This window comes from Odocoileus virginianus, chromosome 15 (assembly GCF_023699985.2).
Source record: "Odocoileus virginianus isolate 20LAN1187 ecotype Illinois chromosome 15, Ovbor_1.2, whole genome shotgun sequence".
NCBI lineage: Eukaryota > Metazoa > Chordata > Mammalia > Artiodactyla > Cervidae > Odocoileus > Odocoileus virginianus.
The window spans coordinates 59,384,222-59,403,821 of NC_069688.1; the positions used below are offsets into that span (position 1 = coordinate 59,384,222).

At 36.4% G+C, this 19,600-nt stretch overlaps 1 protein-coding gene across 1 annotated transcript in view; it reads left to right on the top strand.

Annotated features, from left to right (window-relative positions):
- The window catches only part of MMP16 (matrix metallopeptidase 16), a 375,788-nt gene that overhangs the window by 223,505 nt on the left and 132,683 nt on the right, over positions 1-19,600 (top strand). Inside the window, exon 4 of the mRNA XM_070477427.1 lies at positions 3,018-3,322. Coding sequence (XP_070333528.1) covers positions 3,018-3,322 — 305 coding nt within the window. The remainder of the gene's footprint in view (positions 1-3,017; positions 3,323-19,600) is intronic.

Here is a 19,600-nt window from a genome sequence, read left to right on the forward strand (position 1 = left end):
TGTCCATGTGTAGAGTCTTCTCTTGTGTTCTTGGAAGAGGGTGTTTCCTATGACCTGTGCATTCTCTTGGCAAAACTCTATTAGCTTTTGCCCTGCTTCATTTTGTACTCCAAAGCCAAATTTGCCTGTTACTCCATGTATCTCTTGACTTCCTACTTTTGCATTCCAGTCCCCTATACTGAAAAGGACATCTTTTTGGGGTGTTAGTTCTAGAAGGTATTGTAGATCTTCATAGACCCATTCAACTTCAGTTTCTTCAGCATTACTGATTGGGGCATAGACTTGGATTACCATGATATTGAATGGTTTGCCTTGGAAACAAACAGAGATCATTCTGTCATTTTTGAGTTTGCATCCAAGTACTGAATTTCAGAGTCTTTTGTTGACTACTGATGGCTACTCCATTTCTTCTAAGGGATTCCTGCCCACAGTAGTAGATATAATGGTCATCTGAGTCAAATTCACCCATTCCACTCCATTTTAATTCATCAATTCCTAAAATGTTAATGTTCACTCTTAACCATTTCCTGTTTGACAACTTCCAATTTACCTTGATTCATAGACCTAACATTCAAGGTTCCTATACACTATTGTTCTTTACAGCATCGGAATTTAGCATCAGAGGATAATATGATGGTTCTTTAAAAAGTAAAAATGGAACTAACATGTGACCTAGCAATCCCATTCCTAGGCATATACCCTGAGAAAAACCACAATTCAAAAAGATCTATGCACCCCTGTGCTCATTGTAGCTCTGTTTACAATAGTCAAGACATGGAAACAAGCTCAGCTCAGTGTCTATCAACAGAGAAATGTATAAAGAAGAAGTGATACATATATACAATGGAGTATTACTTAGCTATAAAAAGAACAAAAGAATGCCATTGGCAGCAAAATGGATGGACCTAAACTTTGTCATACTGAGTGAAATAAGTCAGACAGACAAAGACAAATATCATATGATATTTCTTATATGTAAAATCTAAAAAAAAAAAAAAAGGTAAAAATGAACTTATTTACAATACAGAAGCACAATCACTGATGTAGAAAACCAACTAGGGATTAAGTGGCAGCGGGTAAATAGGGAGATAGGGACTGAGATATACATTCTATTATATATACAACAGATGACTGAGAACTCACTGTGTATCATAGGGAACTTTTTTCAGTACTCTGTGTCTGGCTATATGGGAAAAGACCCTAAAAAAGCATGAACGTATGTATCTGTGTAACTGATTCACATTGCTGTTCACTTGCAGCTGATAGAACATTGTAACTTGACTATACTCCAATAAAAATAGATAATTTCACTTGGTTTGCCCCCTTATTTTCCTTGTATATAATAGATGATATTTATCATCAAATATTCATTATAAGTCTGGTCTATAATATGGATTAGAAAATAGTGTAAACCTTGTTTTATTTGTGTAGTCTAGAGTTTAATATAATTGATTCTTGAGTCATGATATTTGTGTTAAAAAACTAGCTTTACCATTCTGAATTTTCTCTAAATTCATCTAAGTCTCAGATCCTTTGTTTCTATGATAGGTGTGAGATACTCACCTGGCTCACAGTAAATGCTCAATTAAATGTTTTTTGTAAATGCTTAATTTCCTGCCTAATGTTTGTAATTATCTTGATATAGTTACAGATGAGTTAAAATACAATCTGCATATTATTTTTCCACCAGAAATTATCCTGAATATTTTTCCATATAAATAGTTGAAAATAGCAAAGTCATTTTTGCTATTTAAAATTTCAAATCCTGTATATATTATGGCATGTAATAGAGACATCATAATTTTTATATCATTTGGCCTCCATACAATAAAAAATAATAATATTCACCAGAATATTATACCCTCCTACGGGCTTCCCTGGTGGCTCAGAGGTTAAAGCGTCTGCCCGCAATGTGGGAGACCTGGGTTCGATCCCTGGGTCGGGAAGATCCCCTGGAGAAGGAAATGGCAACCCACTCCAGTATTCTTGCCTGGAGAATCCCATGGACGGAGGAGCCTGGTGGGCTACAGTCCATGGGGTCGCAAAGAGTCGGACACGACTGAGCGACTTCACTTTCACTTTCACTATGCATTAAGATATTCCCTTAGTGAAACTCATGGATTCATCAGTATAAAATTATTGGTTGAAATGGTCTGAAACTTATTTATAACCCGTGTGAAATTTACTCTTTACTTTTTGCAAAGATGTATGATCTTATACTACCACAATATAAAATACTTAAGTATGTACATATATATTTGTTTAGTTTATGTTCTATTTAGAAAATAGTAAAATAAGTGATAAAAGAGAAATATCTGATCAGTGCTAAATAGTAAAAAAAATTTATAATTTTTCCCATATGTTATTAGCCTCAAGAAAAATAAGTTAGTGTCCAAGTTACCTCTTCAAATTCATATAACTGTTAAATATTTGTATTAAAGAGCTATTCACTCACATGGCTTTGACTATGAATAATTAAATATATAAGAGAAGAGTTGACATCAGAAACTGTAGTTAACTGACCTTTTATTTAAAAACAGAAATAACTTTGTGTTCACTGAATTATTCATGATATGAGCATAAAGACATTGTTTGGAAGTAATGTGTGTACAAAATAGTGTGCCCCTAAAAGTAATTATTACCATACATAAATTGAATTTTTTATTTCAGCTTAAAACTGCTGTACCTGTTTGATCATTTGGCAAAGCCACTTTTCTATTATTGTTCAGGAGACAAAGTGATGATTGATCTAACTACCCCAGTGTTAACCATTCTGCAGAAAAGATCTCTTATAGCCTTGGTAGATGATTACTATACTGCTGAGAATTTAATGACCCAGCATAGTGAAATTTAGCTATAGGGAGAGAAAGAATTAGTTTCTTTCCTACTTACTAAGAGACATTTTCTAATTTCTTTACTCAGCTGAAGTGATGAAAATATGTAAAAAGTCAATGTGTAATAGGTCAGGTTATAGATAATAAAGTCATACTGATTATGGTTTTTTTTCTAAATTTCAGTATAAAGAACGTAACTCCAAAAGTGGGAGACCCTGAAACCCGTAAAGCTATTCGTCGTGCCTTTGACGTGTGGCAGAATGTCACTCCTCTGACATTTGAGGAAGTTCCCTACAGTGAATTAGAAAATGGCAAACGTGATGTGGATATAACCATCATTTTTGCATCTGGCTTTCATGGAGACAGTTCTCCTTTTGATGGAGAGGGAGGGTTTTTGGCACACGCCTATTTCCCTGGACCAGGAATTGGGGGAGATACTCATTTTGACTCAGATGAGCCATGGACACTAGGAAATCCTAATCATGATGGTAAGTGCATAGTTTTATTATTTTATTTTATTTTTTTAGAATGCCCAAGTAATTTGCTAATTTATAATCTTAAGCTCAATAAATAATTTGTTTTTAGAATCACCAAATATGAGGCCTTTTATAACATTTTATAACAAGAATATGTATGAGTTATTACACAATAGTAATTTTTCATGTGGCTTTTGATTAAAGATTAAACCTTTACAGTGTACTGTATAAATACTCTAAATTGAATTTTGTTTTCTATAATAAGTCATTTAGAAGATTCTATAATATTCAAGTCATGAGACATGCATTAAGCAAATTCTACTGTTTTTTTAAACACTTAATTCCATTGTTTCCACTTGAAACTTAACCTTGTTTGACATTGGTGGTGTAGCTTCTACCATATCTTTTGTGTGTGTGTGTGTGGATTGGGGTGGTTTCCATTATCACCTTTCTAATCTGTAAAATTTTTCTGCTTCTCTTTTGTCTCTTATCCTTTCCTTGGTCTCCCAATCTGATACAACTACATAAGTTATTGTTTTTGTATGATATCTTTACTTTTATAGAAACCAGATTCTTACAACTCCATTGCAACATATCTATCAGTTTTCTAATCCTTGCAATTATTCTGATATGCAAAAATAATGAAAAAGCTCAGCTAGTTCAGCTACCACTCAAACAACTCCACAAGACATTTTCTTCAAACAGACATTTTACAAACAGACATTTTACTTCACATGCACCCACTCCCTTGATTCATGCTAAACCACCAGCAGTTTTCTCCACCATTGATTTTGCACCATGATTGTTTGACCATAAGAAGCATTCATTTATTTCGTGAAACTACTGTCTTCTGCAATAGTGTTCCATGGAACACATTTGGAAAAAGTTGTGTTAAAGACCCCATTAGTCTTTTCCTACTTCTAGATCGATGAAAAAATTTATAGTTCAGAAATCTCTTTGAACTGACATATATTTAGGGGGTGGGGACATTCTTACTAATTTTCATTAGACTTCAGTGTTCTTTCTTATAATCTACAAACCAAGTTTTGACTTAGGTCCCTAGTACCTAACACAGTGCCTGCAACAAGAATATTGAAATAAGAATGTTGACAATGTTTGTTTCTTTAGCACTGGGATGACCCAGAGGGATGGGATTGGGAGGGAGGTGGGAGCGGGTTCAGGATGGGGAACACATGTAAATCCATGGCTGATTCATGTCAGTGTATGGCAAAAACCACAACAATATTGTAATTAGCCTCCATCTAATAAAAATAAATGGAAAAAAATTAAAAAAAAAACTTTATCATTTTAAAAGAGGATTTGAAGCATTTTACCAAAACAATATAAGAAGTTGTTATGAAGCTTTTTAAAATCTGCTCAATCATAAAATCTGCTCAAATAAAAAAGTATAGCTTGAAAAAAAAAGAATATATTTTTCATGAATGTATTTTAATAATTACATAAGGAAATTTTCTTTGTTAGGGTAAAAGTATATGTTGAAAAATTCTCATTCATTGAATATTGATGTTTTTATTATTATATAATTAATGTCAATGTAATTCTCTGGGCAGAGAAAAAAAAGCTCAACAGCTAAAAATATGGCTACTTGATACAGGAAGCATGTGTTTGTTTCTAGGAAACAATTCATACTTCAAATTGTGTTTTAAAAATATTCACAGAATTACAACTTCTAGATTTATAAGATTCATAAATCAGCATCTCCATAATCATTATAATCAAGACAAACATTTTCCTTTTTTACCACAATAGAATGTTTAAAATTCAAGTATGCATTGTTTAATGACAACTAATCCATTAGTAAAACTATGAATTCCTCCTTGATGAGTTAAGCCCAGCCATCAAGTTAAGCTTTGTTAGTCCATTAGAAGATGTAGTTAGCTGGATTAGTGTAATATCTTTGCATTATTAGATCATGCAGGGTTCAAATACATTATGGATAGAATGAACCAGATTGGGTTAAATTTAAAATAACATTAATTTTCAAAGAAAGAAAATATAATAAATAACATCCTGTTTTCCACAAGGAAATACAAAACCTAGTATTAAACAAGATGATCTTTTGAATTATTGTAATAGGTGTATTTTCTATAATATAAAATTATGATTTCATTTTTAAGAACCGGTTTGAAGAATAACAATTACGCTGGGAGAATTCACTATAGTCCAATGAAAAGCCAGATACTTTGGAGTGAAACAGGTGTATATTTCTGGCTAACCGATCATTGGCTCAAGAAGCTGCTAACAAACTGTGCACTTGATTTCAAATTCTTTACCTTACATTGCAGTGCTGAAAATATTGTAAGGAGCGGTGCTTTAAGTGCATAAGCAGTACATATTCAGGCATGTTTAACTTATTCTGTACCTGAGCATCTAATAATAAAATATTTACAACATGATAGTTGGCCCATAGTGACTTGATACATAATTCATTTAAAATAAAATATGTCTATTTTTATTAGTATCACACAGGCATTCTAATGAAGTAATTCACAGTTCCTCAAGGCAATTGCTTAAATGGTTTTAAATGATTGAAAATATATTCATTCCAAATAATTGAGAAAAGTAGCACTTATAATGGTAGAATTTTGCTGACACAGGAAAAACTGCATTTACTTTCAGGGAAAAGACATTCTTCTAAATTTCTGAAAAGAAAAAAATTGTATTTTATTCCAATAATGAGTCTAATTGTTAAAATATTTTATATTTATATCTTTGAAGTTGTATTAATTTGACTTTAGGGCCTCATAAATTTAATTTTTTAAAAAATTCTATATAAGGAAATGATGCCTGTTAAATGGTCTATATTTTCTGTTAAAATATTAAAATCATCAAGAAAGCCTCACAGATCCTTTAAATGTGTCTTCTATTAGCTGAACTTTTCCAGACATGAACCAATACTTTTTAAAACTGTCTTTTTTTTTTTTTAAAGGTATAGAGGCATTTGAAGTGACATAGGAAATGAGAATTTTCCCATTGAGTTGAGTATGATTGGTATTATGGATGCTTATGTGGTTTGTGTGATTGAAGACTTTCTAGGAATATATATGTGGGAAAGAATTAAAAAAAATAGGAAATAGGAGCTAGACATGTACAATCAAGTCTGTGGACTTTTAACTCAGTCCATGTATCTTGGAAAGCTCTTAGAGAGATGGGAATACCAGACCATCTTACCTGTCCCTTGAGAAACCTGTGTGCGGGTCAAAAAGCAACAGTTAGAAGCCTGTATGGAACAACTGATTGGTTTAAGGTAGAGAAAGGAGTACGACAGGGCTGTCTGCTGTCACCCTGTTTGTTTAACCTATATGCTGAGCACATCATGAGAAATGCAGGGCTGGATGAGTTACAATCTGGAATCAAGATAGGCGGGGGAAACAACAACAACCTCAGATATATGGATGATACCACTCTAATGGCAGAAAGCAAAGAGGAACTAAAGAGTGTCTTGATGAGGGTGAGGGAGGAGAGTGAAAGAGCTGGCTTAAAGCTAAACATTAAAAAACAATAAAAGTAAGATCATGGCATCCGGCCCCATTGCTGCCTGACACATAGAAGGGGAAAGGTGGAAGTGGTGACCGATTTCCTCTTCTTGGGCTCCAAGATCACTGCAGGTGGTGACTGCAGCTGTGAAATCAGAAGATGGTTGCTTCTTGGCAGGAAAACAATGACAAACCTAGACAGTGTGTTGAAAAGCAGAGACATTACTCTACCAACAAAGGTTTATATAATCGAGGCCATAGTCTTCCCAGTGGTCATGTACGGTTGTGAGAGCTGGACCATAAAGAAGGCAGAGCACCAGAGAATTGATGCCTTTGAACTGTGGTGCTGGAGAAGGCTCCTGAAAGTCCCTTGGACTGCAAGAAGATCGAACTAGTTAATCTTTAGGGAGATCAACCCTAAATATTCACTGGAAGGACTGATGATGAAGCTATAGCTTCAGTATTTTGGTCATCTGATGCAAACTGTTGACTCACAGGAAAAATCCCTGATGCTGGGAAAGATTGAGGGCAAAAGGAGAAGAAGGCATCAGAGGATGAAATGGCTGGGTGGCATCGCTGATGCGATGAACATGAGCTTGGGCAAACTCCGGGAGATGGTGAGGGACGGGGCAGGGACTGTGTAGCCCATGAGGTCGCAAAGAGGCAGACACGACTGGGCAACTGAACAACAGCAGCATGTACTAATACATTTGATTGCCTCTTCACTTATGCCATAGAAGTAAAATAATTCTGTACATATGCATATCATTAAAAACCCAAACAAAACTGTTATTCAATATTTAGTGTTTCATTTGGATTAAAATACTGATATTTCTCTACTGGTCCAGTAAGAATATTTTTCCTATTGAATGAGCTTAAAGAAAATGATTCTGCAGAATAATAGTGTTCAGAATTGTAGGCGATTAAGTGAGAAGTTAACTGTTCAAGATATAACACCATAAAGATTTACTGCTTAGTTGAAATTCACACTTTTAACTAGCAACAGCAGGGTGGCTAGGGTAATGTCGTATGAAGTATTGATCATTTATCAAAGGAAAAACCTCCAGCTTTGTTGTGGTACTGATGAATGTGTGGAGAATTAATGCATTTGTACAGTCTAGATTCTTTCTGTAAGACTGTCTTTTTGTATCACAGATATACAGGCACAATTCTGACATCTTCATTAATAAATTTTTTTTTGTTTCTTTAGTCCTCCAATATCCCCTGGCTTACCTACCTGAAAATATTCTCTTCTCTTCTATTCAGAGCTCTTCAGAGAGAGAGAGAGAGAGCTCAGTCATGTCCGACTCTTTGTGACCTCATGGACTGTAGCCCACCAGGCTCCTCCATCCAAGGGGATTCTCCAGGCAAGAGTACTGGAGTGGGTTGCCATTTCTTTCTCCAGGGGTTCTTCCCGACCCAGGGATCAAACCCAGGTCTGCCGCATTGCAGGCAGACACTTTAACCTCTGAGACACCAGGGAAGACCATTCAGAGCTCTTAAGCACCTAGAAAACAGAAACTTGAAAGTTTAGCAAAAATACAAATGAAAGAGCCTCTTGATAAGTACGAAGCTCATTTTCCACATCATATTGCTCAGTTAATGAAGGCAATTTGAATTCTGTCTACCTCTAAAGAGATAAACAGTGACTTAGGCTGCCAGTACTCCTTAATTCATTGTTATCCACTTTCCTATCAATTTACTTATAGTCATGATACTATTTGAAAACTCAATCCAATACTCATTAAGTGAATTATGCTATAGTTACATTAAAATAAATAAAGGAGTACACCCCCACACTCACCTTTAGTAAGTATAATGCCTTTCCCCTCCCCCCCAAGGCCTTTTTATTTATGGAGTAGATAAGCAAAATATCTGTATAGTAATTCTAAATAGGAAAGTGTTACTGTGATATGGTTTTTGAAGAGTATGCATTGGCTGTACGTGGGTTGGAAAATTTAACAAAATGTTAAAATTCATTTTGGTCATCATTATCATATGGTTTCCTTGGCTACAGTATGAAGTTTTATGTGGTAAAGTCAATGTAAACATGAACTCACCACAAAGACTAGTAATTTACCACAGTCATAGGAGTCCAAAGTGATAATCTCCAAACAGAAATTTTATATATTAAAATAATGTATAGAACTATAACTGAGAAATATATAGATGCATAGCTTATTTTGCCATGTAGTTCTACTAGCTATACTATTAGCAAAAAGAATGCATTGCATTGGCTCTGTTTACTAGTGTAAAAGTGACTTTGTAAAGTCAGAAGGTAATCAGGAGGTACTCAGAGTTCCTGGGATAGTGTATCTAAAACTAAAGACAGAGAGATGATGGTGAATATTTCATCTGAGATATCAAAATCCTTAAATCTACTGAATCATTCAGTTCAGTTCAGTCACTCAGTCGTGTCCGACTCTTTGTGACCCCATGAACCGCAGCACGCCAGGCCTCCCTATCCATCACCAACTCCCGGAGTTTACTCAAACTCGTGCCCATTGAGTCAGTGATGCCATCCGACCATCTCATCCTCTGTCATCCTCTTCTCCTGCCCTCAATCTTTCCCAGCAACAGTGTCTTTTCAAATGAGTCAGCTGTTCGCATTAGGTGGTCAAAGTATTGGAGTTTCAGCTTCAACATTAGTCCTTCCAATGAACACCCAGAACTGATTTCCTTTAGGATGGACTGGTTGGATCTTCTTGCAGTTATTGCAGATCTTCTTGCAGTCCAAGGGACCCTCAAGAGTCTTCAACACCACAGTTCAAAAGCATCAATTCTTCTGCACTCAGCCTTCTTTATAGTCCAAATTTCATATCCATACATAACTACTGGAAAAACCAAAGCCTTGACTCGATGGACTTTTGTTGACAAAATAATGTCTCTGCTTTTTAATATGCTGTCTATATTGGCCATAACTTTCCTTCCAAAAAGTAAGCGTCTTTTAATTTCATGGCAGCAGTCATCATCTGCAGTGATTTTGGATTATGATTGTTAATTGTATGTGTTAAATTGATTGGGCTAAGGGATGTTCAGAGAGCTGTTAAAAATATTGTTTGTGGGTTACTTCTGGAAGAGATTAGCATTTGATTCAGTAGACTGAGTAAAGATCTTCCTTTACCCATGTAGGCAGGCATGATCCAATCCACTGAGGACCAGTGTAGAACAAAAGAGGAAAGGTGAATTCTGTCGCCCTTCTTGATCTAAAACACATAAAAAGTACTTCTTTTCCTGACTTTATAGTTCAGAACTCCTGGTTCTTGAGCATTTGGACTCAAACTGAATTATACTCTTAGGTTCCCTGGTTCTTCAGTTTACAGAGAGTAGATAATGGGACTTTTTAGTCTCAATAGCCTCATGAACTTCCATAATATAGCCATGTATATTCTATCGACTGTGTTTCTCTGAAGAATACTGACCAATATCATCCTTAAATATAATCCTTAAATGTGGAATGCTCAAATTCTATATCTGATCCGCAGAATTATTTGAATAGGCCAAGTTTAAGAAGCTTGAGTCAATGGACATGCCTGATGCAAGCCAGGGAAAGTTAACCTTCGATAAGAGAGATTTTGTCATTGGCATGCAAATACAGGCTTACCAAGAGGTAAACTTAGGCCTTGCCCACTTACTTTCCACCCCCCCCCACCCACCTTTTATGCTCATTCTGCAGCTGTATATACTAGACAACATAACATTTTCAGATGCTCGCAGGTTTTGGACTTTGATATTTGAGAACAGGAAGGGACAGCTGCCAAACAGATTTACCAAGAGACCTAGAAGTGCTATGGTCTGTGGGAATATTGTCTAGATCAGTCTGTCTTGTGTGTTTGAAGATACAGAAAGGACTCAATGTAACTTAACAGTCAAGGAATTTATTGCTGCTGTTCAGCTTCTAAGACAGCTCCTACTGTCTGCGAATCCATGGACTGCAGGATGCCAGGCTCCTCTGTCATTCACTCTCTCCCAGAGTTTTTGCAAATTCATGTCTGTTGAGTCAGTGATCCTATCCAAATATCTCATCCTCTGCCCTGCCTCTTTATGCTTTCAATCTTTCCCAGCAGTATTGATATTTCTCCCAGCAATCTTGATTCCAGCTTGTGATTCATCCAGCCTGGCATTTCACATGATGTACTCTGCATATAAGTTAAATAAGCAGAGTGACAATACGCAGACTTGTGGTACATCTTTCCCTATTTGGAACCAGTTATTCCATGTACATTTCTAACTGTTGCTTCTTGACTGCTTACAGTTACCTCAGTAGAGAAGTGAGGAGGTCTGGTATTCCCCACTTTAAGAGTTTTCCACAGTTTCTTGTGATCCACACAATCAAAGGCTTTATCAAAGTCAATGAAGCAGAAGTAGATTGTTTTTTCTGAAATTTCCTTGCTTAATTATGATCCAATGAATGTTGGCAATTTGATCTCTATTTCCTCTGCCTCCTGAAAACCCACCTTGTACATCTGGAAGTTATTGGTTCACATAAAGCTAAAGCCTATTCTTTGGAACTCTACATTCAAATGGGTATATCTTTCCTTTTCTCCTTTGCTTTTCACTTCCCTTCTTTTCACAGCTATTTGTAAGACCTCCTCAGACAACCATTTTGCCTTTTTGCATTTCGTCTCCATGGGGATGGTCTTGATCCCTGTCTCCTGTACAATGTCATGAACCTCCATCCATAGTTCATCAGGCACTCTGTCTATCAGATCTAGTCCCTTAAATCTATTTCCCACTTCCACTGTATAATCATAAGGGATTTGATTTAGGTCATACCTGAATGGTCTAGTGGTTTTCCCTACTTTCTTCAATTTCAGTATGAATTGGCAATAAGGAGTTCATGATCTGAGCCACAGTCAGCTCCCAGTCTTGTTTTCGCTTACTGGATGGAGCTTCTCCATCTTTGGCTGCAAAGAATACAATCAGTCTGATTTCGGTGTTGACCATCTGAGATGTCTGTGTGTAGAGTCTCCGCTTGTGTTGTTGGAAGAGGGTGTTTGCTGTGACCAGTGCATTCTCTTGGAAAAACTCTATTAGCCTTTGCCCTGCTTCGTTCTGTACTCCAAGGCCAAATTTGCCTGTTACTTCAGGTGTTTCTTGACTTCCTGCTTTTGCATTCCAGTCCCCTATAATGAAAAGGACATCTGTACTACACATGCACAAGAATGGCTTCATAGCAGGGTCATATATAAGAGCAAAAAACAAGACTTGAAAATATGTTTGTCAAAAGAATAAATATATAACTATTATTTATTTATTTTTAAAAGGGACAATCAAGTAGCAGGGAAGTATAGTTACTACTGATATACTTAACAATATAGATGATTCTTGACACAATAATGAGTAAAAATAGTAAATTTCAGAAGCCTAGATGCTTCCTTGGAAGGATAGTTATGACCAACATAGACAGCATATTAAAAAGCAGAGACATTACTTTGCCAACAAAAATCTGTCTAGTCGAGGCTATAGTTTTTCCAGTGGTCATGTATGGATGTGAGAGTTGGACTAAAAAGAAAGCTGAGCGCCAAAGAATTGATGCTTTTGAACTGTGGTGTTGGAGAAGACTCTTGAGAGTCCCTTGGACTGCAAGGAGATCCAGCCTGTCCATCCTAAAGGAGATCAGTCCTGGGTGTTCATTGGAAGGACTGTTGCTGAAGCTGAAACTCCAGTACTTTCGCCACCTCATGCGAAGAACTGACTCATTGGAAAAGACCCTGATGCTGGGAGGGATTGGAGGCAGGAGGAGAAGTGGACGACAGAGGATGAGATGGCTGGATAGCATCACTGACTCGATGGACATGGGTTTGAGTAAACTCCGGGAGTTGGTGATAGACAGGGAGGCCTGGTGTGCTGGGATTCATGGGGTCGCAAAGTCGGACACGACTGAGCGACTGAACTGAACTGAGATGCAATGTGATATCATTTGCTCTAAGATTCAAAAAGAAGCAAAACAATATACAGGCATATACATGTGCTTTTCAAAGCAAAGGAATGATGTCACAATTTTAAGCAGAGTGATTAAAGGAAGAAGAATGAAATGTGGACTGTATATAAGTAGATATAAAGGATTTGGCAATAATTTATTTTGAAGCTGGGATAATGGATTTTCAGGTTTATGTTATTATGCTGTGCTTCATAATTTACATATGTTAAGGATATTGTTTTACTTGTGTCTACTGCACAGTCAGAATTATATTATAGAAAGGGTCTTGCTAAGAGTACAGATCCTAATCAAATATGCCAGTTGCATTGAATAGAACTTTTCATGCAAAACAATTGAGAGATAATTAAATTTTTGACAGAGAAATGGAAAGAAGGAAATACTGAGACAAAGAAACTATATGGAGAAAATCATAGAATGTAAAATAATTTGGACAGCTCTGTCTAGAACAGTTTCTCGACCTCAACACTATTGACATTTTGAGCCAGATAATTTTGGGTGCCAAGGAATAGTTTCCTATACATTAATTGCATCATCCCTGCCCTCTATCCATAGATGCTAGTAGCAAGTTCAATTATAAACGACCAAAAATGTCTGCCAGTCAAATCTGTCTCCAGTCTTTCCCAACTGTCCACTAGGGGAAGGTGGGGGCAAAATCACCTTCAGATGAGACCCCTGGTCTAGAAAAGGAGAGAATTAAATATGACTAGTAGTGATAAGTTAAATTACAAAGTTTGGTTTTATTTAAGTTTTTAAAATTATTTAGTGACAAGTTGATGAAGCTGACATCTATCGTGGCCCGTTATGGCTTCCCAGGTGGCACAAGTGGTAAGAACCCACCTCCCAGTGCAGGAGATCTAAGAGACACGGGTTCAGTCCCTGGGTTGGGAACATCCCCTGGAGGAGGGCATGGCAACTCGCTCCAGTATTCTTGCCTGGAGAATCTAATGGACACTGGAACCTGGTGGTTCATGGTCCATAGGATGGCAAAGAGTTCAATACGACTGAAGCGACTTATCAGACAGAATCCACCAAGTGAGTTTTAACAAGAGAATAAAATGAGCACACCTATGCTTTAGACCATTTTACTCAGGTTGCAGGATACAAGGAGGAAAATATGAAGACCTGAGTCTGAATCTGGTCAGAGTGAATTTCTCTGTTGAAACTGGTGCATGACTTCTGTTCAATATTATTTCCTATACCATCATTTAATACAAAATACATACTAGAAAATTACAAAGTATTAAAAATAGAATAGCATTTGAAAGCACTCCAAAGGCAATAGTGGATTTTTTAAAAATGAGGTTTTTGTACAAAATAAAACATATAAGCGTATGTAAGAAACCATTTATTTCTCAACTGTAAGATTTGACTTATTCAAATGCAAACAATTCAACTTATTCAAATGGTGACTACACCCTACCCAAGAGCAAGAGGCTTTGATTACTTCTCTATCACAATTCTAGTTTAAATTTATCAAACTCACCACTTACAGATTTTTTAAAAATTCTGATCAGTCTCAAATTGTGTCTTGGATATATATAGTTCTAAATTTGTTCATGCACAAAAGTAAATACTTCTTTCTGATTATATACCAAGGTATTCAATTTCAGAACTGTAAGAGCTGTCTCACATAGTATGTTACTATTATATAAAGATTTGCAAAATCACAACTTATTTCCTGTTTACTTAAACTTATTTTCAGTATATAAATGGAATTTCACTCTGAGTATCCAATATTATATTAATCTGTAGCATATACAAATTATTCAATTTAAATTCTCTTTTCTCTGATTGTATCTTACTTTTGTGAACCAAATTTTGCCATGTTTTTTATTTCATATTGTGAGTTTTCTAAATGTGCAAGTGTATGTGAGTATACATATGGATGTGTGCATACTACATTCAGGTTTCCTTAAAGAAAAACTGATGCTTTGATAAAACTTTCCTCTCATTTGACATGTTAACCTTTTTTTCATAGCCACTTCATACTTTTAATTTGGTTACTAAAAGATGCATATTGATAAAAAATAAAATCAAGGAAATTGATATTCATTTGGTTATGGTAGATTTACTCATTCTAGAAAAGTGCCAAAGGAATACTAACAATATAATATATCTATGATATATTAAAAATATTTTTATGATTTTATATTAAATCAGCAATAAAAAACTCTGGCTTAAAATAAAATATTTTTACCTAATGAAGCTTCTAATTTACAGCCTTTTTTTTGCGGCAGTGATTTAATCAACAAAAATTTAGTTAGATGAGTGGTATTAACATTTTTTGCCTTTTCATTCTGTTCATGGGGTTCTCAAGGCACAAATGCTGAAATGGTTTGCCATTCCCTTCTATAGTGGTCTATGTTTTGTCAGAACTCTCCACCATGACCCATCCACCTCAGGGGGCCATACATGGCATGGCTCATAGTTTCGTTGAGTTAGATGAGGCTGTGATCCATGTGATCAGTTTGGTTAGTTTTCCGTGTGATTTCCCTTGTACTGCATGAAGATCAAATCCATCAACCCTAAGGGAAATCAACCCTGAATATTCATTGGAAAGACTGATGCTGAAGCTGAAGCTCCAATACTTTAACTACCTCATGTGAAGAGCTGACTCACTGGGAAAGACCGTGATGCTGGGAAAGATTGAAGGCTGGAGGAGAGGGCAATGACAAGAGGATGAGATGGTTGGATGGCATCACCCACTCAATGGACATGAATTTGAGCAAGCTCCGGGAGATGGTGAAGAACAGGGAAGCCTGGAGTGCTGCAGTCTATGGAATCACAAAGAGTAGGACATGACTGAGTGACTGAACAACAAATTAATGTTTTTTACCTAATAGAAACTAAGTGATTTATTTCTCACCAAGGAGATCCAGTAAAAGATAAATTAGCTGCACCTTTAAATTTACCTTAAACTTTCAACCTCATTCCCCTTGGCCTTACCAGGTAATCATGAATCTTAAATTGAAGTCAGTTTATGTAATAATGGGCTTCCTGCGATGACTCAGTGGGTAAGGAATCCGCCTGCAATGCAGGAGACCTGGGTTCAGTCCCTGGGTTGGGAAGGTCCCCTGGAGAACGAAATGGCAACCACACTCCAGTATTCTTGCCTGGAGAACCCCGTGGACAGAGGAGCCTGGTGGGCTACAGTCCATGGGGTCGCACAGACTCAGACATGACTGAGCACACCCCGTGCTGAGGCACACTTGACTTTACCTGTCCTCTGCGTGCTTCCCTGGGGGCCAGCTGGTAAAGAATCTGCCTGCAATGTGGGAGACCTGGGTTCAAACCCTGAGTCGGGAAGATCCCCTGGAGAAGGGAATGGCTACCCACTCCAGTATTCTGGCCTGAATCCTCTTCATAAGACCATGTGCTCATGACTGAAAGACTATGTAATTATATTCACAGATCTTTTCTGCCTTATCTTATTCATTGTTTCCTCATGAATTCTTCTCTTTGGGGAAAAAATAGATGCATTTTGTGCCCATCACTCCGTCTATCATAAAGTTCTACTTAACCCTCAAGACCCTGTCCTTACCTAATCAGCCTACCAAACTTGGTCCTAATCATTACCTATTTTATTAGTAACTTGTGGTCTACAAATATATATATAGTACATTTACTTTAGTATCTTAAGAGCATAATGAATTATTACATAATAAATGAAACCAAACTAGAGATGAGGTATCTAATAACATGTATTTCCAGACAGAATAGATCATATTTTTTATCTTCTCAATAAATATAAAATAATCATTTTAGTTAAGTAATAAGAGGACTTGAAGTAGAATACTTCACACAGCCTGAGGTTAGCTGGTCCATGTTACTGGGAGGAAGTAAAGAAATCACTGAGGAAGCATTAAGAAACAGCTCCTATTACCTGAGTCTATTATCAACTGATATAACTTAAGTCAAACTAACCTGGCTCACCCTGATTTATTTTCAGCCTTAACTATATTCTTTCCCAAATGTTATCCCTTCAGTTCAAGTTGGAAGGGCTGGGGCAATGAGAGGTGGAAATAAATCATTATCATCACCCTCCCTTCCCTTGAGTGTTCTGTCCATCTCTATCAGGACCCTGGGAGTTTATACTTATTATTATGTTATTTTTCAAAACTGAAGAACCATGTAACACTCCTGCCAGCAGTATATAAGGATGTACAATTCATTGACCATGAGGATAACAATAAATATGATAGAATTGTGAAGATAATGATAATAAAATAATGCTATATGCTGGACTTTAAGCACCATTAGATGCCATAGATTAATTTTCAGTTTGCACTCATTTCACATGCTTGCAAAGTAATGTTCAAAATTCTCTAAGTGAGGCTTCAACAGTACATGAACTGTGAACTTCCAGATGTTCAAGTTGGAGTTAGAAAAAGCAGAGGAACCAGATATCAAATTGTCAACATCTGTTGGATCATAGAAAAAGCAAGAGAATTCAGAAGAACATTTACTTCTGCTTCCTTGACTATGCTAAAGTCTTTGGCTGTGTGGATCACCACAAACTGTGGAAAATTCTTCAAGAGATGGGAATATCAGACCATTTTATCTGTCTCCTGAGGAACCTGTATGCAGGTTAAGAAACAACAGTTAGAACCAGACATGAGGGACAACGGACTGGTTTCAAATTGGGAAAGGTGTATGTCAAGGCTGTATATTGTCACCCTGATTATTTAACTTACATATCATGTGAAATGCCAGGCTGGATGAAGCACAAGCTGGAATCAAGATAGCCAGGAGATATCAATATCCTCAGGTATGCATATGACACCACCCTTATGGCAGAAAGCGAAGAGGAACTAACAAGCCTCTTGATGAAAGAGGAGAGTGAAAAAGCTGGCAAAAATGCAACATTCACAAAACTAAGATCATGGTATCTGGTTCCATCACTTCATGGCAATTAGATGGGGAAACAACAGAAACAGTGAGAGACTTTATTTTCTTAGGCTCCAAAATCACTGCAAATGGTGACTGCAGCCATGAAATTAAAAGACACTTGCTCCTTGAAAGAAAAGTTATCACCAAGCTAGATAGCATGTTAAAAAATCAGAGACGTTACTTTACTGACAAAGATCTGTATATTCGAAGCTATGGTTTTTCCAGTAGTCATTTATGGATGTGAGAGTTGGACCATAAAGAAAGCTGAGCACCAAAGAATTGATGCTTTTGAACTGTGGTGTTGGAGAAGACTCTTGAGAGTCTCTTTAACTGTAAGGATCAGTCCTGAGTACTCATTGGAAGGACTTATGCTGAAGCTCCAATACTTTGGCTACCTGATGTGAACAGTGGACTCATTAGAAAAGACCCTGATGCTGGGAAAGATTGAGGGCACGGGGAGAAGGGGACGACAGAGGATGAGATGGTTGATGGCATCACCGACTCAATGGACATGAGTTTGAGCAAGCTCCAGGAGATGGTGAAGGACAGGGAGGCCTGGCGTGCTGCAGTCCATGGGGTTGCAGAGTCGGATACGACTGAGTGACTGACCACCACCACCAATCCCTGCAACTGTATTACGTATAGTCTGTTATTATCCCAAAATTACAGATGAGGAACGTGAAATGCAAAGGGTTAAATACTGAGACCAAAATCATAGTTTGTGAGTGGGGATTATGGTCATCTTCCCATAGAGGATAGCTGAACCACAGAAAGTTTCGAACTGCCAAAGCTATAAACCTGAGTTTGACACCTGTAACACCTAATTTCTCATGTTTATGAGTTTAAGTAGGTAAAGGTTAATTTCACCCACTTACAATTTTAATGACATATATTTTTGACTAAATGGCATACATTTTTACATATGTTATTCATCTGTATATGTTTTGTGAATGTTCATTAGCTATTTTTCACCTTTGTTCTCATTGGACCACTCTACTGAATTAATTTGATTAATCTGTAAAAGGCCTTTAAATAATAATGATATTGCCTATTTACCTGATTTTCTTCCACTCAGTCACTTTCAGGAAGTGGAAGTGTGAAAGATCTTCTTTCATGAGAAAAAATTAGGCTGTCCTTCTATTCGGCTTACCGATGGGAAGTATCCTTCCTTGACTTGGGTAAAAGAATGCTATGCATAGGTTATTTCCTCAGTGTTATATTACACTTTTTTTATGCTCCATCCAAATATTTTATTGATAAGTTGGGGAAGGCCAGAATGTTACTATTTGATCTCAGTAATATTTGAACTTTGATGATTTTTCAAATGATAACTTCTTTTGTCTTTTCATTGTTTAAAAAGCAAAAACATTTAATTTCTTCGAACATAGAATGTGGTTTAACAGACAATATTTTATCCATTTTCTTTTTTAGTTTTTGATGTGAAATAATTGGTTTTCTGAGTTCTTGTAGGCAGCAGTTCTTTCTAATCAAAATGTTATGAAATTCACACAGTAAGATTATTAAGACTTTTGAAAAATATATAAAAATATTTTAAGACCTTAGTTATATATTCAGTATCTTACAGAAAATTAATTCTGTAGAATTGTATTCATGAAACAGTGGAGACCAGATTAATTTTATCTTTCAAGTTTCCATAATTGAATAAATTGCAATTTGAGTTTAACTAAAGCACATGCTGATGTTGTAGTGCTTTTAAATTCCTTGACACTTGTGCCTTCGAAACCTGGAGTTTAATTTCTCTCCCAATGAATATGGGTCCTTTAGTGAGTCACTTCTAATGAATAAAATGTGAGAAAAGCGATGCAGTATGACTATGTGTTCTGAGACTAGATCCTAAAAAGCATATAGCTTCTGCTTGGAGCTAGTGAGGTATCTTCTCTCTCTCTCCATTCCCTCATTCTTTCTCAATATATTTGCCTTTATAATCCAGTTACCATG